The 24,784-nt window shown below is 42.7% G+C and overlaps 2 protein-coding genes across 3 annotated transcripts; both read left to right on the top strand.

Annotated features, from left to right (window-relative positions):
* Positions 1–411: 411 nt before the first annotated feature.
* Positions 412–6,044, top strand: ddx5 (DEAD (Asp-Glu-Ala-Asp) box helicase 5). 2 transcript variants are annotated; one of them, XM_029437470.1, is made up of 13 exons: positions 412–566; positions 1,254–1,449; positions 1,565–1,661; positions 1,737–1,870; positions 1,984–2,049; positions 2,381–2,522; positions 2,599–2,759; positions 2,851–3,023; positions 3,120–3,230; positions 3,342–3,403; positions 3,488–3,547; positions 4,881–5,115; positions 5,291–5,462. In XM_029437470.1, exons 1-13 carry the CDS (start codon positions 520–522, stop codon positions 5,316–5,318), a joined length of 1,512 nt encoding a protein of 503 aa, XP_029293330.1. In that variant the 5' UTR covers positions 412–519; the 3' UTR covers positions 5,319–5,462. The 2 variants fall into 2 exon arrangements, with proteins under 2 accessions (XP_029293330.1, XP_029293329.1); XM_029437469.1 differs by having other exon boundaries at positions 414–566; positions 4,881–5,102; positions 5,291–6,044.
* A 5,159-nt stretch (positions 6,045–11,203) lies between these two features.
* Positions 11,204–24,425, top strand: LOC115012582 (envoplakin-like). The gene is given in 23 exon segments (XM_029438269.1): positions 11,204–11,244; positions 14,011–14,110; positions 14,586–14,740; positions 14,926–15,049; positions 15,148–15,279; positions 15,929–15,967; positions 16,073–16,234; positions 16,533–16,640; positions 16,747–16,842; positions 16,947–17,057; positions 17,528–17,674; positions 17,767–17,921; positions 18,034–18,131; positions 18,734–18,906; positions 19,019–19,197; positions 19,309–19,447; positions 19,561–19,754; positions 19,868–20,018; positions 20,113–20,196; positions 20,293–20,421; positions 20,531–20,623; positions 20,737–23,232; positions 23,234–24,425. Coding segments are annotated over 23 exon segments (6,081 nt in total). The 3' UTR covers positions 24,209–24,425.
* Positions 24,426–24,784: the final 359 nt, after the last annotated feature.

Here is a 24,784-nt window from a genome sequence, read left to right as displayed (position 1 = left end):
TGTCTCATTCGTACATATCCATCCGCAAACATTTGTTGAATCATTAATACAATGTATCAAAAGGAAACAGAATTAAGTGTAAGAGAAAATAGAAAACATTTACATATACCGTTTATGTAATGTTAGAGATTTGTTCGTGATAGGCATTGAGGTTATATAATCGATGTTTATGTGTTATTTATTTTTAAAAGCTCTCTTATGTTCTTATTTCTGTTCTAAATGTACTTATAACATTATATTCAGTAGAGGATTGGGGGATCTTTTTATATTACGATTAGAAAATGTAACTGTTTCACTGGTCAGCAATGGGTCTATTTTGTCAGTCGGTAGAAGCTGAAGATGAGAACCGTGTGGCGGATGAATACATCGGAAGAAGGACTTCCTCTTGCCATATAAACCGGTTCTAATTTTTACATTACCGGCATTTCAGCACCACTGCCGGTTGAGGTTTTTTAGTCGGTGGTCAATCCACAGTGAAGGGTATTTATCTTTTTTTTATTTATACAACTTGTTTACAAAATGCCTGGATATTCCGACAGAGACCGCGGCAGAGATAGAGACAGAGGGTAAGTGTCGTTTCTTAAGTGTTTTAGGCTAGTTTCTACCTCGTGTGATACGTTGAAATGGCTGACAAGGCTCTTTACCAAGAAGCTCTTCGCTAAATAGTATTACATTTTTCGAAAATATTATAGGAAGCCGTCATGATTTGCCTTTTATAATTACTTGTAACCGACAACATACCTATTTAGAAAGCGGACAGTTGGCTGGCTTTATGTATCCACATAAGGCCCGGATGGGTGAACGGGGCCCGTTGTCTTTGGCTCAAGGCCTAGTTTGGCCTCGTGCCCCGGCACAGCGGCTTTTCATTAGCTCCAGGGTAACGTTAGCTTAACGGTAGCTAACAAGACGTTACCGTTCGCTACCATTACTCACAATACTGACGGGGTCTAGTTTAGTTAAATTCCTCCTAATGTTTATGTGATTATATTCACTATGAGTTTAATATGTAACGTTTTGATTCGGCGCGGTCTACCGTTAGAGCCGGGCGGCTTTTTTTCTCACCATGTGGCAGCATGAATGCGGATACAAAATGCCGGCTTTTTTTCCATTGTTCCTCTGCTGGTTGGAAAGTATATGACAGTTATACAATTTTACAGAATGACGCAGTTAAGATGAGTGTTCATTTTGAACAGCTGCGGTCCCCGCCGTAAATGACTTTGTAAACGAAGACTTAACGGCTGATGTATTTGCAGCTATGGCGGCAGCGGCGGTCCTCCTCGCTTTGGTGGAAACCGTGGTGGTGGAGGTGGAGGAGGAGGTGGTGGTGGTGGCGGAAAGTTCGGCAACCCCGGGGAACGACTGAGGAAGAAACAATGGAACATGGACGAGCTTCCTAAATTTGAGAAAAACTTCTACCAACCGCATCCCGACGTTTCACGGAGGCCTCCGGTATGTAACATTAGGCAGCATGGTCAATGACATGTTATGTAACGCGGCCCCCCCCTGCACGTGTTGGTTATGCAATCCGCCATGATTCCTGAACTTGTCTATTAATTTCTTACAGCAAGATGTTGAACTCTACAGAAGGACCAAAGTAATTACATTTAAGGGACGAGAATGCCCAAATCCTATTGCCAAATTCCACGAGGCCAGCTTCCCATGTAAGTATAAAATAATTGGTCATGCATATCTCAAAGGTAGTTTGGTGCAGCAATTGATTGTTTTCTCTTCTCCAGCTTATGTGATGGATGTGATCACCAAACAAGGCTGGACTGAACCAACTCCCATCCAGGCTCAAGGCTGGCCTCTGGCTCTTAGTGGCAAGGATATGGTCGGCATTGCACAGACCGGCTCTGGCAAGACACTTTCCGTAAGTTTCATCTTCTCAAACATTAGTATTCAACACATGTTTAAAAGGATATTATGTTGTCAATATAACACATGTTCATGATAGTGACTGACACGCGTTTGTTTGTCCTGCAGTATTTGTTGCCTGCCATTGTGCACATCAACCACCAGCCTTTCCTGGAGCGGGGAGATGGCCCCATCGTAAGTAGTCACACAGTAACATTTTATTTAATAAATTATGATCCCCTTCAAAAAAGCACTTTCTTTGTCTGCTCAGTGACTGGGTAAGTTGTCGTAGAAGGGAATATTACCTCATCACTGTGGGTGAGATGGCAGCGACACAGTGGCTGACTAATCTCAATCAGTGATGAAACAAAAGTGCTGTAGCCCCATATACAAGTGTGTATATATGTGTGTGTGTGTGGACTTGTAGTATATTTATATATATCTATCTATTGAGAAACTAGTCCTAGTAAAATCTTAGTCTGACTGCCTGATGTATACTGAAAAAGATGATTTTTCCCCTTGACAGTGCTTGGTGCTAGCCCCAACACGTGAGCTGGCACAACAGGTGCAACAGGTGGCGGCAGAATATGGCAGAGCCTCTCGTCTGAAGACCACCTGCATCTACGGTGGAGCACCCAAGGGACCCCAGATCCGCGATCTAGAAAGAGGTATTGTACTTTCCCCCCTTTTTTCTTTTTGTTAATTTTGTGAGTTCAGCTCTCACAATTACTTTTCCATTTGAAGGTGTGGAGATCTGCATCGCCACTCCAGGAAGGCTCATTGACTTCCTTGAGGCAGGAAAGACAAACCTTCGTCGGTGCACTTATCTCGTGCTGGATGAGGCCGATCGAATGTTGGACATGGGTTTTGAGCCACAGATTCGAAAAATTGTCGACCAAATCAGGGTAAGGTTTACTTGGAGGGCTAAACTCATGTGGCAGTTGAATGCCCTTTGTATTACTCAAAGAGTGTTATGAACTGTTACTGTTTTTGCAGCCTGACCGTCAGACTCTAATGTGGAGCGCTACTTGGCCAAAAGAGGTTCGCCAGCTGGCAGAGGACTTTCTGAAGGAGTACGTCCAGATCAATGTTGGCGCGCTGCAGCTCAGTGCCAACCACAACATTCTGCAAATTGTGGATGTCTGCAATGATGGAGAGAAGGAGAACAAGTGAGTAAAGTGGCTTTGACTGTTTTATAATGGCTTAGGCCAGTGATAAATTCTGGGATTTACAATGTTATTGAGCGAGTGACTTTCTTTCTTTAGACTGATTCGCCTGCTTGAGGAAATTATGAGTGAGAAGGAGAATAAGACCATCATCTTTGTAGAGACAAAGAGGCGTTGTGATGACCTCACCAGGAGGATGAGAAGGGATGGGTAAGTTATCATGAAAATACTGATTCACCGCATGACTGCTTCTGTTGTACTGAGCTTTTTTTAAAGTTCTGAAGTCTCATGGATTAACAATGAAACCTTCAATCCTGTTAGGTGGCCAGCTATGGGTATCCATGGAGATAAAAGCCAGCAAGAAAGAGACTGGGTTCTCAATGGTAAGCTTGCATTACCATTGAATAATAATCAGAGTTGTGCAATTTACAGGATACATTTAACATGTCTGATTTGTTTTGTTTTAGAGTTCAAATATGGAAAGGCTCCGATTCTCATTGCTACAGATGTTGCCTCCAGGGGTCTAGGTCAGTATCCTCCCTGAACTGTTTTCCACTCTAATGCATTTAAAAAAGAAAGTATTTGCTTTCTTTAACTCTTCTGCTTCTTTCTGAGTTTCTCCCCTGACCTGAAGGAGCAGTCTGTGTGGCAGGGCCTTGGCATGACAAGCCCAGGTCTCCAGAGGGGGAAGGAGGATTCTTGGAGGGTGTCCTGACTGGCGAGGCACGGGTCTCCCAGTCGTGCAGATATACAGTGGTGACCAGGCCCAAGTGCAGCATAACGCGCTGGCCTACCTAAAAAGGGGGCGAGTTGAGGGCTGGACACAGTTCCTCCCATAAGCTCGTCTGTTCTCTGGCAATGGTTGACTGCTTCACACACCCAGGCTCTGTAACTGTCCCAGCTCAAAGCCCAGCTACACTGTCTCCTATTGTCTTGCATGTACATTTGGACACTGCATAGCAAGCTATTTGAGTCATTTGGAAGGTGCTTTTTGTTGCGTAGACTCGTTGTAAAGCATGGGTGGCGATAACATTGCAGTTTTTAAACTTGTCGGAAGAGCAGTCTGTCAGATCGCTCATACCTTCACCTCTGTAATGACATAGCTACTGGCGCTTTTGGTGACAGTGGGACATGCTAGTTGGACACACTTGGACAAAATCCAAGCTCACACTCCTCCCTCGCCACTCCTCCCTCGCTTGCGTTAAGTCATGTCGAGACCTGCCAACGAGAGACATTATGATCACGTGAACACTGGCTCTGGAAAAAACTTGCCATGCCGAGAGTGGGGATGCACTGTTTGTAGGCATCCTGCAAATTGGTTCAGATCTACAGTTTCTTGACAAGAGACACTGCAGTGTGAGCTTTATAACGAGCATCTTGTGAGCATGTGAAAAAGGGACCTTGGTTAAGTGCTAGTTCAAGCACAAGCACACTAGGAGGCAGTAGTGTGCATAGCACCACTACTGTATAGCAACACCTGTGGGTCACTTGACAATATGTGGGGCGAGTGCGGCAATGGGAATGGACTAGTGAATGCATACTCCAACAAATGGTAAGACTTCTGATCCATTCTTTCTGAGGGTGGTTTTGCAGTGAGGGGAGGGTTTTTATTTTATCCCACTGGATTGGAAGCCAATGGAGTGTGCATTGTTTCTCTTTTCCCACCGTAGTCTCCCCAAGGAGTAATGTTTTTAGTAATGCTAGTTTTTTTTGCAGCTTTGTGGATTTGCCAGCCATTCCTACCTCATGACCGCAACTAACTTTTTGTTTTTGATCTGGTTGTTGTGGTGGCGCTGGCGCACGTCTTTGTGTGCTGTCCTCCTTTTCCTTTATGCCACACCGCACAACACAATCTTACAGATGTTGAAGATGTGAAATTTGTCATCAACTTTGACTACCCCAACAACTCTGAGGACTATATCCACCGCATTGGCAGAACGGCTCGTAGCCAAAAGACAGGCACAGCTTACACCTTCTTCACTCCAAACAACATGAGGCAGGCCAGCGACCTCATCTCTGTGCTCCGCGAGGCCAACCAGGCAATCAACCCCAAGCTCCTCCAAATGGCGGAAGACAGAGGAGGTAAATCCAATTGGTGAGATACAGAAACTGCGCTGTGAACTGCAGGCACTCTTTTTCTGCTGCTCTCCTTTGTTTGTTCTGAGACGGGGATGGGCTTATCTTTTTGAACTTCTGTATCTCTAAGCAATTTTTTAACTTTAAAAAAAAAACATAGTCATGTTCTTAAAAAGTTGTGTTTCCCTCTCTAGGTCGTTCAAGGGGAGGCAGAGGTGGTGATTATAGAGATGACCGGCGGGATAGGTATTCTGGAAGGCGTGACTTTGGCAGTTTTAGGGACCGGGATAATGGTAGAGGTTTTGACAACGGACCAAACAAAGCTTTTGGCACCAATTCACAGAACGGAGGCTATGGGGGCACTAACAACAGCAGCGGAAATGGCTTCAGTGGAGGCAGCTATAATGGTAATGGACAGTCCAACTTTAACAACCCAACTGGGGCCTTTGGAGGCCAGAACTTCCAGGCCCAACCATTTGCCCTTGCTAAGGGAGGCGCACAGACTGGTGCGAGTCATCCCCCATTCCCCTTCCCCCAGGCACAGGCACAGGCTCCACAGCAGCACCCTCCACCGCTGGTGCCATACCCCATGCCTCCTCAGTTCTCGCAGTAAACGCACCATACACTTGAAAGAAGTAATTTATTGCTTTTTTTTGTCTTTTAAGTTCTACACTTGATCCAGATTTTTTTTTTTTGTATTTACACAACAGGGTTACAAACAACATCAACCTCTATCAAGCCTTTTAAGATCTGCAGTGCAGCAGCCGTCGTGGTGTTGCACACTTTCCCTATTACTATTTAATTTGTTACATTCCTCGGTAATGTTTAGTTATGTTTTGTACTAGGTAATTACAAATGTATTGGTTTTTCATGTATCATTGAAAGTGATGTTAAGCTCCTAACTTGGAAGTGCACTGCATGATCTTTCAAAATAAAACATAAAAAGAGTCTGGTTTGTTTTTTCTTAACATGATTGTGAATCTACTCTAAAATTATTATCACCAGTACTACCTTTTCTGTCCAGCAGGTGTCATGCTACACCAATCCTTTAAGGTGTAAGTAACTACTTGAAATATGCAGAGAGCAGCTGCTGGCTAATGTTTAGATGATGATGTAACAAAAAATTGATTGCATCGTTCCTCATACACTCTTACCATGTGTCCCAGCAGTGGAAAGGGATTGGTAACACGTTTTTCCTGTCTGGTGAGGGTGCCACTAATGATCTTTTGATGACCTACTGGTTCATTGAACAAGTACAGTAGTTTTATAATTCTCACAATTAAGTCCAAGGTGATGTCTCAATCTCTTGTCATTCGAAACCCCAAATATATTCACTTTAATGATCCAAAACTGAAGCAGAAAATCTCCCTATTTGAAAAGCTGATGGTATTCTTGCATGAAACACTACTTTAATGATACTCTTAACAATATAGTTGCCAAATTTTCTGTCTCTACTATTGCACTAATAGTTGTTGCACTAATAAATATTGGCAGATACTCACGTGTACATCAGTGACTTTTACAGCGATGCTGTTTTAGTTAGGGTTACCCTAACCCTGGTAGACAATTGATACAAAGTGTTTTCAATCTTATTAGGCTGACCAGCTTGAGAGGACCTGATCTTGTGTCAAAGAACTGCAGCTCCACCTCACACTGACTGAAATCTATAACATGACAAATCTATTTCTAATCTATAACCTGGTGACTATAGATTAGATCTCTCGGTGAACACTACCTGCTGCTCAGGAGTGCTGAGGGTGCGGCTGATCTAAATCGCTTTCTACGCGTTTACAGAATTGTGACCTGGAAGTATGTGTGGAACGCACGGCGTGTAAATAGTGAGCATTCTTCGTTTCTTGACTCGATTGCTTCATTTTTTTCTCCATCCAGATATGTGGAGCCACACCCTGCTGTTGACAGCAACATTTATAAAATAAGAAAAACGTGTTGAGCTTGTGTGAGCCTTTTCTGTTTCCATTGTGAAATACAGGAAAGCAAAGCGACAGGTTGTTCATGATCTACACATACACGGACTGTTTATCTCTGGATTACACAATGTGGAGTTTAAACAGGTGGCTTGTGCTTGATTGAAGTACAGGGGTGGACACAATAGCATGAACACCTTTACCATATGATGAAAAAATGTGTGAAACGTATCAAGAGTTAAATCAACAATAGTGATTTGGACTTAATTTCTTAAAGAGATGTACAGGTGTTCGCGTTATTGTGTCCATACCTATTTCTCAATACACAAGGTCTAGCAGAGACTTTTTCAATACAAACTAGTAGATACTTTCTATTTCTGCCCTGGTTTAATATGTACTTTAATACTTCAACCCTAAAATGAACATTTGTATATCATATACTCATCCCCGCGTGTCCTTGAGTCCTGAAGAAAACTTCATTTTTCTTTCATTTACAAACTGATGTTTTGATATAGTACGTTTTCTTCAAGAACTCACGAACACACTGGTGAGCAAACAACATACAGACGATCACTTTGTGGCTCAAGTATTCCTTTAAGTAGGAAGGGCTCACTATGTATGCTGACACATTAATATCAGTTCATTATTAAACCTGCAACAACTGACTACTAGCTTCTTGTTTTTCTTCCTTTCACGTCATTTGAGAAATTGTTGTGAAAAATATGGATTATAGCTGCTTCAAGTACTGCCAGTGATAGAGGCCAAGTGAAACCTCCTCAATCATCCCCCCTGCCCTGTCACTCACTCACTCCTCTCTGTGATCTTCTGTTCCCTCTCCCCGCAGGTATGTGTGTGTTACTTCGGGTAGTAACTGCTCTGGGTGTGCGTGTGACACACCCACTGCAAGCATGAGACGGAGCAGCATGCTCAACCATTTCTTTGTCACGGAGGCGTAAAGAAGTCCCATTGTTGGTCTCTACCAGCAGAGGTGCCTCCAACATTCATTACTGTGCATATTTGTGTTTTGTGCTAACAATAACACACCCCTCACATGAAATACTCTGAATGCACTGCAGCTTTACATACTATCTTTGTTATCAGACTTTTTTTTCTTGGCAGCAGGAGAAGTTTGCATTCTTCACTCTAGACCTTGACACAGAGGTTATTCTACAGGGCGTGTGTCCGATAACCTCTGATACTCCGTAACATCTGCGGCTGTCAGGTGGACCAAGCCATGAATAATTATAATAATTCCACTTAATATTTAATCACATGCACCTTTTCCTGCAGTGCTGGTATAGTTGTGTCATCTTTCCAGTGTGACAGCCTGAACAACTACTGAACCGTGCTGTGATCTCATCTGTTTTTATTCATACTCCTCTGATAGATCTTTGTTATTATGTAGCACTAACAAATAGTCAGTGGTGTATCAAAGTACATTTACTCAAATACAGTACTTAAGTACAATTTTGAGGTACTTTTGCTTTAGTTGAGTATTTATATCTTATGCTACTTTAGACTTCTGCTCCACGACATTTATGAGATATTGTAATTGTTACTCCGCTACAATAATTAGATAATTTGAGTTACTTTGCAGATTCAGATTATATTATATATTATATATTATATTTTATATTTATTAGTTTTAGTAAAAGATAGATACATTATTTAATCCACAGGAGATACAAAATAAAATACAAAAGACTCAACAATAAAAGCAAACAAACCAAAAACACAACAGCAGCTACTTTTATTTACTTTTACTATAATATATATATATATATATATATATATATATATATATATATATATATATATATACATACACAGTGAAGGAAATAATTATTTGATCCCTGGCCGATTTTGTAAGTTTGCCCACTTACAAAGAATTGAACAGTCTATACATTTAATGGTAGGTGTGTTTTAACAGTGAGAGACCGAATATCAAAAAGAAAATCCAGAAATGTACATCATTGATTTGCATTTAATGTTGTTGAAATAATTATTTGATCCCTTGCAAAGCATGATTTAGTACTTGGTGGAGAGGTCAGACGTTTCTTGTAGTTGGTCACCAGGTTTGCATCTCAGGAGAGATTATGGATTTTGGAGATTTACAGATCCTCTCCAAATCCTTCAGGCTTCGAGGCTGATGTTTAGCAACTCGAAGCTTCAGCTCCCTCCACAGATTTTCTATGGGATTAAGGTCCGGAGACTGGCGAGGCCACTCCATCACCTTAATGTGCTTCTTCTTTAGCCACTCCTTTGTTCTTTGGTCGTATGCTTTGGGTCATTGTCGTACTGGAAGACCCATCCATGACCCATTTCCAGTGTCCTGGCTGAGGGAAGGAGGTTATCGGCCAAGATTTTACGGCACATGACCCCGTCCATCCTCCCCTTGATGCGGTGATGTCGTCCTGTCCCCTTAGCAGAGAAACATCCCCAAAGCATAATGTTTCCACCTCCATCTTGATGGTGAGGATGGTGTTCTTGGGGTTATAGTCGGCATTTGTCTCCCTCCAAACACGACGTGTCGAGTTGATGCCAAAGATCTCAATGTTGGTAACATCTGACCACATCACCTTCTCCCAAGCCTTCTCTGCATCATTCAGATGTTCATTGGAAGCTTCAGACAGGCCTGTACATGTGTCTTCTGGAGCAGGGGGACCTGGCAGGCACTGCAGGATTTTAATCCATTACGGCGTAGTGTGTTACCAATAGTTTTCTTGGTGACTGTGGTCCCAGCTGCCTTGAGATCATTGACAAGTTCCTCTCGTGTAGTTCTTGGCTGATCTCTTAATCATCGATACCCCACGAGGCAAGATCTTGCGTGGAGCCCCAGACCGAGGGCGATTGAAGGTCATTTTGTGTTTCTTCCAGTTTCGATTAATCGCAGCAACAGTTGTTTCCTTCTCACCAGCTGCTTGCTGATGGTCTTATAGCCCATTCCAGCCTTGTGCAGGTCTACAGTCTCATCCCTGATGTCCTTAGACAGCTCTTTGGTCTTGCCCATGGTGGAGAGGTTGGAGTCTGATTGATTGATTCTGTGGACAGGTGTCTTTCTACAGGTAACAAGTTGAGATAGGTGTCTTTTGTACAGATTGATATTAGGAGTACTTTCCTAAAGCGAGAGGACTCATCTAACTGGTCTGTCGGAGCCAGGATTCTTGTTGGTTGCAAGGGAATCAAATACTTATTTCACACCATTAAATGCAAATCAATTTATATCTTTTATATAATATACATTTCTGGATTTTCTTTTTGATATTCGGTCTCTCACTGTTAAAACACACCTACCATTATACTGTTCATTTCTTTGTAAGTGGGCAAACTTACAAAATCGACCAGGGATCAAATAATTATTTCCTTCACTGTATATATGGTTATATTTTGAATGTAGGACTTTTACTTGTGAGTATTTCTACAGTGTTTTCACTCAAGTTAAAGATCTGAGCACTTCTTCCATCACCACGTGATGTATGATTCATATAAATCTAAATGTCCTTGTCATGTCTGAATGAACAATAGCAGCGTGTGGTAATGATACTCCTGATATCCCGCTATGGAGTAACCCGTTCTGCTACATTCCTCCTCAACCATACACGTGGAAACAGTGAGTGCTTTATAAAGTCCGGCCATGTCTCGGTCTGCATGCAGCTGATATTAGAGCAGGAGCTGTATCAGCTTCAAAGAGCTTTTAAAAAAACCTTCTTCATGGTGTTTTCCTCCCATTGTAAACTGTAGTTTCTCAACATACATTTCAACATAACATAATGGCATGTAAACATTATCATATATAAAGAAAGGTTAATAATTGAAATAAAAACAAACAAAAAACATATCTTCATGGTAAATTGCAAAATAATTGCTGTTTCAGAGACAAATATCTGCAGATAAACTCATTAAATATTATGTAACGTGTGGTATCAAGAAAATAATTAGGCTCAGAGCCAGGACTGTGACGAGGTAGGCAGGAGCGTGGAACAGGTCGGCCCGGTCTGCTCCTCCGCTGCTTTTACTCATGACACACCTGCTGGCCTGGGAGGAGCTGAGACAGGTGGACGCTCCTTAACTGAGTGGGAGACGCCACGAGAGTCAAGTAGGAGTGAGAGGAAAGAGGAGAGAGTGAGGCTGGAAGACACACGGACTCAGATTACAACAAACAGGCTCGAGCAGACTCCCAAGATGTCCAACCAAAAGGAATACAGTAATGTAAAGATCAGCAAGTGAGTTCAGTCACCTTCCTCTCTATGTGTGTGTGTGTGTGTGTGTGTGTGTGTGTGTGTGTGTGTGTGTGTGTGTGTGTGTGTGTCAGGTTTCCTAGTCTTATGTTACTGTCCCTTGTCTGGTTTTGTGTGCTGCATGCTGCATGCAGGCCTTTTCTTTTTGTACCATGATCCCATTTATGTTCGCACACTGTTTACAATACAGTGCACCACAGGAGTCAGGTGCCAAGTGAAAACAAGGGTCGGACTCCTAAAATACATTGTGTCAAATACAAATATCTGTCTTTGATTCTTAAAACGAAAACAAAAGTAGCACGAGGAGCTTTGGGAAATGAATGAAACATGAAATCAGCCTTTTAATGTTTACCATAAGAATACCACTATGTTACCTTCAATGCTTCAGAGACTGTCACCTCACCTGGTTTCCTTCTCGTACCCGCAGCAGCTTTACTGGTGTCTTTGCCCAAGGGGTGTAGCATCAACTGACTCACTAAATTCATTTCTGGTGCCACTCAATAGGCCTGTGTTCTGACTCAGTAAGCTGATAGGTCAACAGTTTGCCTTATACACTTTAATCCAACTGAGAAAGTATACAATAGAGTGTGCAGCTTGTTGTCATTGCTATGTAGTGGAACCAGTGGTTGTTTGAGTAGAGGAGGGACGCTCGCCACAATCAATCATGTTTTATGAAGTTACACATGACAATAAATGTCTGACTTCTAGAGAGTTTGAAATTGCACAACCCTCCACCCCACACCTCTCAAAGGGACTGTTTATCTCCTCCATGTCCTGTCCTCCAGAGAGGACACATACTGTGGAAAATGAGTGCCTGACAGCGAGGTGTGCCGGGCATATTGTTTCTGACAGAAGACAGGAAGGGCTGAGGGAGTGGCAGGGCAAGGTCTCTCTGCTGCGAGCTCTGTTTGCCCTAATCAGTGACACTTGAGTTTGAATGGAAGTGAGTGAGTCAGTTAGTGCGGTGAATGGATCACCTCATGTACACGGTTGAGTATGAATGATAATGCTCAGAAACAGCCGTGTGTGTGTGTGTGTGTTTCACGCTCGTAGCTGTCAGCAATGAATGAAGTCAGCCACATGTTGCACCTTTGCAGCAGAGATATGAGTTTGAGTGAAGGAGCAATCAGTGGAGGAGGAAGTATTCAGATACTCAGTAAAAGTACTAATACCACAATGTAAAAAGAACTCCTGAGTCCTGAATTGAAAATGTTACTTGAGTAAAAAAATGTAATTAATAGTTTAATCAGGAAAATATATTTAAAGTATCAAACGAAAAAGTACTTATTACATTAAAATGTCTCAATATTGTATCATGAGGTTATTATTACTCATGTGTTCATGTAAAAGCAGGATTTTATTTTTGTAGTTAGTTGAAGTGGAGTAAATATTTAACTAATGATTATTTCATTATAGAATTATCTCCTGGTTGATTGTTTGGTGGTGAGAAACGCCCGTCACGAGTACACAAAGGGACACCTTCATAATGTTTGTTTTGTCCTCCCAAATGAAATAATATAAAATAAAATAAAAGGAATAGCAGCAAATCCTCATTTGGGGAGCTGGAACATATATATCTGCCTTTTATTTTTATGCTGCTATTACTGTTTTTATTACAGCTTTTATTTATTTGTTTTATTTGAACTACATGGGGAGAAGCCTTGTGAAATGTCATTGTCCCTGAGAGACAATAAAGATCCTTCTATTCTATCAAAGTAGTTTATTTTCTGTCAATGGACTCGTTGATTCATCTACTTTTTATTGTGTCAGCTTTACTTGCATTTACTGTTATGTAGTTTAACATCATAATTATTTTATAAAATGGTCATATGTTTTGCATATAAAAGAGCATTTAACAAGTAACTAAAAGGGTCAAATAAATGTAGGGAAGTAAAAAGCACACAGACTAAATGTACATAGTTACATTCCAGCACGAGGAGTAATAAAAAGGGAGTACTCTGCCTCCTACAAGCCGTAATGTCTGACTGGCCCTGCTGTAAATGTACACCGTTCCCTTGATAAAAGCTAAATGGCGACATTCCTGACTGCTAATGGGAGTTGAAATGTAGACGGGGTTGAGGGGGGGGGAGACAACCCCCCTCCTCTTCGGTGTGTCCTCTGCGTCCTCATGTGGGTGTGTCAGAATAAATAGTTTGCTCTTCATTTCACATTGGAGGAGGAATGACAGAACAAACACCCACAGAGCACACAGTCTGCAGAAAGATGAATGACAGGTGAAGTTGAGCAGGTGAAGGAATTCTTCTTTGTTCCTGCTCCGAGTGGGTTGAGTGCCTGAAACACTAACTTCAACTCCCTCTCATTACATGAAGAACAACAAGTAACACTGTCTAAAGCAACACTTTTACATGACAGTTCAAACCCAGTGGTGGGAAATAGCTAACTACATCGACTCAAGTATGGTACTTTAAGTAGAATGTTTAGGTACCTTTATGCAACTCCACTACATTTCAGAGGGAAATATTTTACTCTTAGTCTTATACATTTGTTTGACTGCAGCAGCTACTTTGAAGATCGAAATGATAAACACAAAACAGCTGATCACCTTCTAAAATCTGCTGCATGAAGACTGAACAGCCCAACTGTAAGATTAAAGGCATGAAAGTAGATTTGCTGTTCAAAACCAAGCTATTGAATCACAGTAACAAGATCTTTCTTTCTACTCGTACTAGTTTTGTAATATCTTCAGGATTCCTCACAGGATGATGTGTGTGTCTCTGTGTTTTGATCCAGGGTCCAGGCCAATGACCTGGCTGTGGTGGTGTCTCGCATGCAGAAGAATGCAGACCAAGTAGAGAAGAGCATCCTGGCATCAGAGGATCTGCTGACTGTGGTAAGAAGAGTTAGGCCGAGATCGCAGAAATAAAGACTTATGACTTGAGTACATTAGCACTGCCTTAATTTGACACTTGAAAGCAGACACTGCATCAGTTTTGAAACCTAAAATCTCAGCAATTAAGGCTGAGTTTACACGTTTCCTTGACTAACAAGCAGCAAATGAGTCTGAAATACAGTATGTCATCTCTGTCAAAGGTAGAAGGTTTGACAAGCTTGTGTTTTTTGCGAAATTTAGTTTATTTAATTTTTAATTGAATTTACATTGTGAGCAGTTGGCCCCTCGATGTAAATCAAGTGGTATTAAAAGGAAAACTACCAGAACTAATGCCAAGTCATCAACCAGCTCTCCAAACTAACATACAAACTTTTTCAAAATGAGATAAACTCAGTGTGAGGTTAAGCAAAAAACATGTGTTTGACTCCTGGAGATAAAGATGAATCCGACAAACGCTCCTTTTGTCCCCTCGTAGGACACCGAGCGTGATGGGAAGAAACAGACCCTGATCCACCAGAGGGAGAACGCAGACAACCTGGCGGATGCTGAGGGGCTGCTGAAGGATCTCTTCATGGACGTGGACAAAGCCAAGAGGCTGCAGCACCCGCAGGCCCACGAGATAGAGAGAGAGTGAGTTTATTCTGGAGTGTCACACAAACACTAACACGCATGCCAACAGGCACACCTGAAACTGGATGCGTCGCATACCAGAGAGAGATATGTCTGCCACAAAGTGTCATTTCCACATTCCATTTTCTCCACCCACTTTCTTACTAATGACTGGGAATACTTGTTTCTGATTTTGCCTTTTTAAGTGTAAAAAACCTCCATGATCGCTGGGTGAAGGACTGTGCCATCTACAGGGAACTGTATTCTCAGGTGCTTGCTTTGGATCTGAAACAAAAGATCGATTGGAGTCCTCTGCTGGACAAAAAACTGGTTTGTTCAATCTTTAGTTTTATGATCTAAACATCTTCATGATTCATACATTTCAAAGGTTGAACAAGCTTCTGCTTCGTAATGCTTTCATTTTACAGAAACAGTTAAAGTCGGACGGCTATGGCCCCAAACTGACTGATGTGGAGAAGCAGATCGCAGAACACAACATTCTGCACCAGGAGATCGAGGCCTACAACGCCCAGCTGCAGCCCAGCACCACCGCTTCCCAGGTAACTGCAACATAACTGGAAAAGTGCAGAGCTCTCCGCCAGGTGTCCCCCCCTCTACCCTCCCAAACAAAGGCTCCCCTTACACAAAACAAGGATTTATTCATCTCGTATCGTGCCTAACTTTAGTAAATCATTACATGTCAGGTAATCTGCAGATGCTCCGTTTCAAAATGACACCACACTTCTTCATGGATGTCAGTTTCTAAACCCTGACCAAGCGACAGAGTAGGTATGGAAATGCCTTTAGCTACTGAGCATTCAAAGAATGTATAAAACAGTCAAAATAGGTTTTTCAAAAATTGTGTATCACAGATCAAATGTGATGGTTTTGACCACAATAGATCCTTCATACAGTCATAAATAAGTAAAAAGAAAACATCAGGTTGATGGAACCAGTAGTATGTGAGATTAGCTGCAGACACACACACACACACACACACACACACACACACACACACGCACACACGCACACACGCACACACACACACACACACACACACACACACACGCACACACACACACACACACATGACCCGAACACATTATCTCCCCACAGCTTTACGCCTGGCAGAGATAATAACACATACATGCAGGACTTCATGCAGGATGAATCATTTACCTGTTTCTTCTTCATCTTTGTTCGCAGGAGCAGTACGACGCCCTCAAGGAGAAATATGCTAAACTTTATGTGAGTTGTTTTTTGTTGCTCTTGTCGACTCCAAGCCTTTAATGTGTGTTTGAAGGAGTTTAGTTAAGTTCAGATGGATGTGTAATGTGAATGTGTGTTGTGCAGGAGAGCTCCCAGCAGAGACGCAGCCACCTGGCCTCTCTGTACGAGTATGTGCAGAGCTGCAGTAAGGAGCTGGCCTACCTGTCCCGCCAGCAGGAGAGGGTCCTCCAGAGAGACTGGAGTGACCGCATGGTGGATGCCCCAAGTGTCCGCATGGAGTACGAGGTGGGTGGACGACATGTGTTGTCATGGTTGTCAATATTGACTAAATTTAACTTCCTGTGTCATTGTGTTACTTCGAGGAGGTGCAGGGCGGAGATATTTTGGAGGGAGGAATAGTAAAACTTTGTTTATCAGCTTGCCTTCAAGCACAATCCTGTAAGGGCCTGTTGCACCAGCTCGGGACACAACTGGTGTAACCAGTATGGCACCTTCGCTTCGCTGCAGGGATCATTTGAGTTGAATCCTTGAATCATTATGTTATGTCTGACATATCAATTTATGTTTCGTCTGCTATGTACAGAAATTCAAAAACAATGGCCTGCTAGCACATGAGATGGAGATCAACAAGCTGCAGCAGGAGGGAGAAAGTCTCACTGAAAAGAAACATCCTGCCAGCTCAACAATAGAGGTACATCTGTCACCATATCTGTGTGATAACTGTGATAGGATTTCTTATTGTCAAATACATTGAAATGAGTGATTTCAAACTGAATTGAGGCGATTGTTTTTGTCAGGCACACAGAGCTGCTGTGCAGGCTGAGTGGCAAGGCTTCCTCAACTTGTGTTTGGCGCAGGAAATACACCTGGACAACATAGAAGACTACAAGAAGGTAGCGAGCCGCCACACTATGAGTGACTGCGACAATATTTATTCTGATAAATCGTCTGGTTCCCTACTGCTCGTTGTTAAAAAGTAAATTTGTGTCCAATGCAGTTCCAGCTGGATGCAGACACGTTGTCTGAGTCCCTGGAGAGGCTCAGCTCCACGATGAACCCAAAGGCTCTGGCCGAGAAGAGCAACCCTCAGGTTCTGTTGGAGCTGGAGGTACAGCGGTGTTTTCTAAGTCATGGTTTCTATGCAGCTCTAGAGTCTTGAAGAACTACATCTGCTATATTTGTTATTTTGTTTTTTAAAAACCTTATACTATAATCAGTGAGATATTATTTATATGTATATGTTAACCACACTAATATCTCAAGTAGCATTTCAAATATTGTTCTTTCCCCCGTAACCTAAAAATGAAAGTTTCCTGGAAATGTTATATATTTTAAATAATTATATTGTTTTATTATTTAGTGTCTTTTAGTGTCTAACTTTGTGTATGTCACAACTCTGCTATTGGCTGCACTCTTCACAGCAGCCAGTTTGCAGATCTAGCCTGCTTTAAACCTGCTCAGCAAAGTCAGTTCTACCTCTACCCGGTTAGATAATCAAGAAATGCTAAAGTTCCGGATGTAGCACATTATATTTTGTTTGATTGTGTTGCATCTTTTCTAATTCAATAATACCTTCAGGGAGATGAACCAGCGGTAAAGAGGAATGAGCAGCGCCTGGCTGCCCTCAGGGAGCTCAGCAGCAGCATCGTGCCTCTGAAGTTACGCCGAACCCCGCTCACCAAACCCACCACTGCAGTGTCCCTGTGTGACTGGGCAGATGAAGATGTATGCTGTGTTTTAATACATGAACATGATTTCCTCAAGGCAAAATATTGTGGTTGTCATCTTTATTTTATCATCTTCTCTGTCTGGTTCAGGACACAGTGAGGCGTGGTGACGTGCTAAACCTAAAGTCCAACTCTGATTTTAAGAACTGGGAGCTTCAGAGCAGCAATGGGAAGATCAGGACCCTCCCTGGCACATGTTTTATGGTCCCACCCCCTGATGCTGAGGCGCTGGAGAAAGTAAACAGGTACAGAGTGCAAACTCACCACCTACAGTATATTTTCTTTACATTGTTGTGTGAACGGAGACAAAGCCTGTGATGGATTTGAATGAAACACTGCATATCTATGTGTGTTCAGTCTGGACAGAGCGCTGACAGATCTAAAGAGCCGTAGATCTGCTCTTATGTCCTCCTTGAAGAACCCCACTGTGGAGGTGGTCCGCCCTCAGAAGGCAGGTGAGAAGAAAGACATCTTTACAGGACAGACTTATTTTGTTTCCCCTGGCTATACAGGCCTATACAAACCAGGGGCCTGCCGAATAAACGACACGAAAATGCAAAACACTCGCCTGAGAATATTTGATATCAAAAACTATTCATACCGGCAGCGATGCTAATTTGCAACAGTTGCGGCACTTGTTCAATAAAAGGTCTAAATATATTCACACCAGAGCTTCCTTTTAGGGAAATGCTCTGTGGGACTGCAGTGTATTTGTTTAGCGCTTTTATTGTGAAAAGAAGAAGAAGTGGATTTGGTCTGTGCTGCCTTTGTCAAGGTTGAAAGAAGTAATACAGTTTTGCCTTCTTGGTTCGGACTACAGTGTTGTTGTTTCAAAATCCTCATAATTATAGGCACATCATAACCCTCGGCTACACTTCTTTAGTTTGCATTTTGACGTGACGTCCGTTTGGCACAACGTGATTGGTCGATGCCTTTATTAAATATATTGACGTGCCCTCGGTGTGTAAAGGCCTTCAGTACATGAACAAGTCTTTGATGGAACATTTAGGATTATCTAACTTTTCATTGTAAAGTTATTGTCTTTGCTCCTCCTCAGCCGCTGTTCAAAGTGCTCCAGAGGATCCCAGAGCTGCAGAGCTAGCCAGTAAAATAGACAAGATCAACAAAGCCCTGGATCAGAGCGAAAAAGAAGTCCTGAGTCGACTCAGAGCCCCACTAGACAACCGCAACCCCACACAAGACCTGGGGAACAGGCTGCAAGAGCATGAGGTGAACATGAACAACATTCATTGTGTTATTTATTTTTCAAATGTTATCCTCAACATGTTCACACACGTTTATCTTGTTGTGATCAGTAACACCGAATGACTTTGCCCTCCAGAAATCCGCTCAGACTGTGAGGAAGCTGGAGTCAGAGAAGTCTGCAGTCCAGAGAGACATGGAGCCTGTTCTGGCCAAGAAACCCCTGGGACCCACCGCCTCCACCCTGCCCCACAAACTCAGCGCTGCCAACAACAAGCTTGATGACATCAACACCCTCATTGATCTCTATAATAAAAAGTAGGAAGAGTTTCTCTTTTTATATGATTTCTTTTTTTAAATATACGAAGTAGCCCATTTCTCAGAGATCTTTTTCATTGTTACCTCCTGCGTTTCTCTCCTCTCAACCAGAGCTACAGCCTCCATGTTCCTGGAGAAGCAGAAGCTGAACGTGGAAGGCATCGTCTCTGGGTTTGAGGAGAAACTGGCTAAAGAAAGCGCCATTCTTGATCAACCCAACGCCCTCCTCAGTCGCAACCAGCAGCTGCAGGTGTTTTACTTTATAATGCAACCAAAAAAAAGTCAGAGATTGAGCTATTTCAGGATAGAGCAAAGGGATCCAATCCTGTCTTTATCTCAGTTATTTCTCCTTATGTCAAACAGATTATGCATAAAGATGTCACCTCCAAGAAGGATGAGTTGACTAAATTAGGCAGAGACTTGGACCTGACGGAGAAAGCAGGCAGCTGCTTGCAGCGGAGTTTCAATGAATACTGTCCAGACATCCGCCGCCAGGAGAATGAGGTGAAACAGCTGAAGAACCGTTACACGACTGTCAATAATCAGCTCCAGGAAAGGTGAGTAAAACAAGATTCAGGCATTGTTGTAACTGTATTTGTGTTTTATAACTTTGCCTATGTCCTGAAGCATTTCTGTAGTGATGAGGATTGTTATTCATATTTCGCTTTAGGTCTGCTCTCCTAAAGGACGCAAACAATAAAAACCAAGATTTCCAGAATGCTGTTCAGTCACTTGATTTCTTCTTGGTGAATTTGCCCAATACTGCGATCAAACCTACAGATAATGTGACGCAGATAACAGCCAAGCAGAACTCTCAGAAGGTGAGTTGGAAGGATTTCCATATATAAATTAAACTGTCTCCAATTTATAAAAAAAAATCTAACTCAAATCTGTGTGGATACATGTCTTGTTTAGAGAGTGATGGAGGACATCAAGAAGAAAACCGGTGATTTAGATCGAGTCAAGTTTCTTTCCCGTGACCTTCAGAGCGTCTTGAATGTGAGTTCAGAGAATAGGATTATTCTCCTTTACAGTGGATTAGGTATGCACTTCCAAGTACTTGATGCCTAAATCTTGAATTACATTTTCTTTCAGGAGTATGACATGAAGTCAAACACTTACCGTGTCAATCTGAATGATGACGATGACGATGACGACGACGATGATGAACCAGTCCCAAAGATGCGTCAAACTTCAACTTTGGTTCAGGCTGTACAGAGAAAGGTACACTTATAGAAAAACTCTCTACCTTAGAGTTTCAAAATATTCCACCTTTTAACTAAAATGTTCCCTCTGTCATCTTAAATTTCTCAACTCATTCTGCCTTTTACAGGAGAAAGATCTACTGAACCTTTTCTCTGAGGTGTCTGCAGAAAACAACCAGCTACTCAACCAGTTGGGAACGACGAAGAACATCAAGGCCAGGGTACGATATTATGGAATCAAAATAACATCAACAACACTAAAATAATAGAAGAATTATTCCTAGTGATTCCTGCCCAAAATGTTCATCTCCTTTGTCCTTTTATTCATGTGCAGAATGAAGACAAAGTTAGTCAGGTGGTGGTCAATCAGCAGCTGCAGCTACAGAGCCAGAGGAAGGACCTGCAGGAGAGTGATATTCTGAAAAGGGAATTAATGGAGGAGGAAGCCAGGCGCTTACATGCTGAAAGAGACCTGGAAACATACCGTAAGAGATTTGTGTCTCTGAAGAATAGGAAAGGAGTGGAGAGGTTGCAGGAGACGGAGGTGGTGCAATACTACCATGACCCTAAACTAGAGGCGGAACTACATTCTCTGAAAAATCGGATCCAGGATGAATCATCGAAGAGGACAAGAACCCATTCAGAGATAACAATGATCAGTGAGACGATTGTCAAAATGGAAACACAGCTGATCAAAGTTGAACCAAAACTGGTGATCAGGTTAATGACTGAATACGAGAGAGACCCGCAGCTTGACAAAGACGCCGCCAAGATCAGAGAAGAGATGGAGAGGATACGACTAGAGCTCCAAACGAGAGATACTGAGAAAATTCATGTGAAAACTGAGCTCACGGTTCTGTCTCAGCAGAAACAAAAAATCAGGGAGAAGGTTGTTAAGAAAGAAGTTGTGAGGCTTGAAAGGGATCCAGAGATGCTGAAAGCTGTTCTCACGTTTCAAAGTGGTATCTCGGAGGAGGATCACCATTCCAAGTCGCTCAACGATAGGATTTTTAGCACAAGGAGCCAGATTAACACACTAGAGATGGTCATTCCCACCATCCAACCCAAGATAGTCACCAAGGTGGTGAAGCAAGTACAGCAAGATCCAGAAACTATGGAACAGTCGAAGAAACTACGAACGGCATTGGAGGAGGAGAGAGACGAGAATGTTGTCTTGATGAAGGAATTGACCACTTTGCAGCTACGTTATGGGGAGGTGGACAAGCTCAGGCCTAAAATTGAGGTCAAGGAGATCATCAATGAGATCTACAGAGTTGATCCTGAGACAGAAGTCGAGCTTGTGCGTCTGAGGAAAGAGCTTCAGGATTCCAGCCGTAACCGTACAGACTTGGAGATAGACATCAAGACAGTGATAACAACTCTGACTACGCTGCGCGCTCAGAAACCCAAAGTGGAGTACAAGGAGGTGACCCAGGAGGTGATCAAAGAAGAGAAAAGCCCAGAGGTCATCAGGGAATTGCAAAGGCTGAACAACCAAGACTCCCGACTGCAAGTCAACTACGACACCACCCTGGAGCTGCTGACCCGCCTACGTAAAGAAAGAGATGAGCTGAAAGTTGAAAAATCCAAGGTGGAGACCAAGATAGTCCATAAAGAGCTCATCAAATATGAGAATGATCCTCTTCTTGAAAAAGAGTCTGACAGACTTCGGAGGGATGTCAGAGAAGAGATTAACCAACGCCGCAGTGTGGAGGAGTTACTCTTTGACCTCCAGAATCAATACATTGTCCTTGAAAGGCAGAAGCCGGAGGAAAAGATTGTCATGCAGGAAGTGGTGCGTCTTCAGAAGGATCCCAAGCAGTTACTGGAGCATGACAAGTTGAACAAGAACCTGGATGATGAACTGAAAAGCCGCAGAAAGCTTGATATAGAGGCCAGACAGCTCAGAGCCCTGATTCAAGACAAAGAGAATATCTTGGCTCAGATGGACGATCGTCAGAAGAAGATTCAAGCAGAGTCAGAGCTCAGGCAGATCAAAGCTCGCATTCTTGAACTGGAAAACTCTCCGCCGGCCATTGAGGAAAAGATAATCATCGAGGAGATCCTGAAAGTTGAGAGGGATCCTATGCTGGACAAACTTACTGATGGTATACGTGTCAACATGGAGACTGAGGCCCACAATGTCAGTCGTATCGAGAGAGAAATCCGCAACCTGAAACTCAAGTTGGAAATTCTGCAAAAGGAGAAGTCAATTGAGAAGGTTGTTTACAGGGAGGTTGTTCGTGTAGAGAAAGACCCGGAATTGGAGGCTGAAAGGGAACGTCTAAGAGATCTCGTATCGCAGGAGAGAAATCTCAGGCGTGACCAGGAGGATAGCACTCAGAACATCCACATCAGAATTACTCACATACAGTCAACAAAGTCTGTGACTTCTCACGAGGAGACCACTCTCATCACCAACAAAGATGCTCTGCAGAGAGAGAAGGAGGATCTCCTCAGACAGCTCAAAATGTTAGAGTCTCAAAAACAGAACATCACCATAACCTTCCAGCAACAGTCTAAGCTAATGGGTGAGAGAAACCAGATTGGACGACAGAGGAGTCTTAAGACATCCACTGAAATGCAACGACTGGAGAAAGAAATCCTCAACGAAAAAGACAAAATACACCAGAGAGATACACTTATCATCGAGCTGCAGAGCAACGTCATGAAAGAAGACCACTCTGATACTCACACCAGGGAGACAAACCTCTCAACGAAGATCAGCATCCTGGATCCAGAAACCGGTAGAGACATGACTCCCTATGATGCCTATGTGCAGGGGCTAATTGATCGCAACCACTACATTCAACTGTCTGAATTGGAATGCTGAATGGGAGGAAATCACTTCAACTGGTCCAGATGGGGAAACAACAATTCTGCAGGATCGCAAAAGTGGGAAGCAGTACTCCCTCAAGGATGCTCTGAGGAATGGTCATTTGACCCAGTATGACGTGATGCGTCACAAGGAAGGAAAAATATCCATTACGGAGTTTGCCCTCCTTGTTGCAGGAGAAACCCGTAAGCCCTTCATTCCTCCAATAATCCAAAGACCACCCAATAGACCCACTCCAAGCTCTCCCTTAAACTCCATGCCAAACTCCCTGAGGTCCTCTTACCCCAGCCTCAACAGTCACCACAGTGGCAGTCTGAACAACCTCAGTGCTTCAGCAGGTGATGAGTATTTCCCCATCTCTGGTATTTTAGACACTACCACTAATAGCCGCATGTCCGTGAGAAGTGCTCTGACCCGCAAACTCATTGATGCCGACACAGCTCTGAAGCTGCTGGAGGCACAAGCAGCCTCCGGGGGAATCATCGATCTCTCCATAAAGGACAAACTGTCAGTCCACAAGGCAGCTGAACGCGGTCTCATTGACTCGAGTGACATGCACAAGCTTCTGAATGCCCAGAAGGCCTTCACTGGAGTCGAGGACCCCATAACCAAAGACCGTCTTGCAGTGGGACCAGCTGCCACGAAAGGGTATATTTCTAGAGAAAATGCCAGGAGGTACATGGAAGCGCAGTACCTGACCGGTGGGTTTGTGAATCCTGCTAAAGCAGGACGCCTCAGTGTCAAAGAAGCTCTTGCCACTAATATTATTGACAGCACATCAGCTGATGAGCTGCAAGATGAGGCTTCCTACAAAAAAGAGCTTGTAGACCCCATCACTAAAGAGAAGATAACATACAAGCAGGCGATGGATCGGTGTAAGAGAGACAACAGCACGGGGCTCCTGCTGCTTCCTGCAGCCTCTACTGATGCCACAAATGCCCCATCATACTCAAACTATCGTTTCAACTAATTTTAGATGTGATGTTTTTAGATGTTTAACTTGCCCCTGGTACTAGAGGGTATGTGATAACGCTAACTGATCCACGTAAAGATAAAAATAAAATGTTTGTACACGCTTTTGTAAACACTGTTGGGGAAAACTACATTTTTGGTGAAACTGTACATGTGGATGTTCTTTTTTTCAGTGCTATTTTTGGTTCTGCTGTAAAAATGAGGGTAATGTTTGTTTTATATGGTAAATTGTTTGTTTTTTAGCACTCTCAAGCTAAATCCTTCGTAAGTGCTTATTAAACTCCACAAGCCTCATCATTTGTTTTGTGTTTTGTTATTTAAAATATTAACAGTTGAATCTTAAGAATATGTGTGTAAATTAAGTCAATTTCATTCATAAACTAGACACTTGTAACAATGTTGAGTATCATATGACGGTCTCCATTTGGACCTCTGCCTTTCAGCCATGCCAACAGCAGCTATACTTAGTTTTTAGTGCTAATCAGCAAGCGTTACCATGATAACACGCTAAATTAAAATGGTATACCTGCTGAAATTCAGCATGTTAGCATTGACATTTTAAGCATGTTAGCAT

The sequence above is a fragment of the Cottoperca gobio genome, chromosome 8 (genome assembly GCF_900634415.1).
Source record: "Cottoperca gobio chromosome 8, fCotGob3.1, whole genome shotgun sequence".
Lineage (NCBI taxonomy): Eukaryota > Metazoa > Chordata > Actinopteri > Perciformes > Bovichtidae > Cottoperca > Cottoperca gobio.
This window is presented reverse-complemented; position numbering and strand designations above follow the sequence as displayed.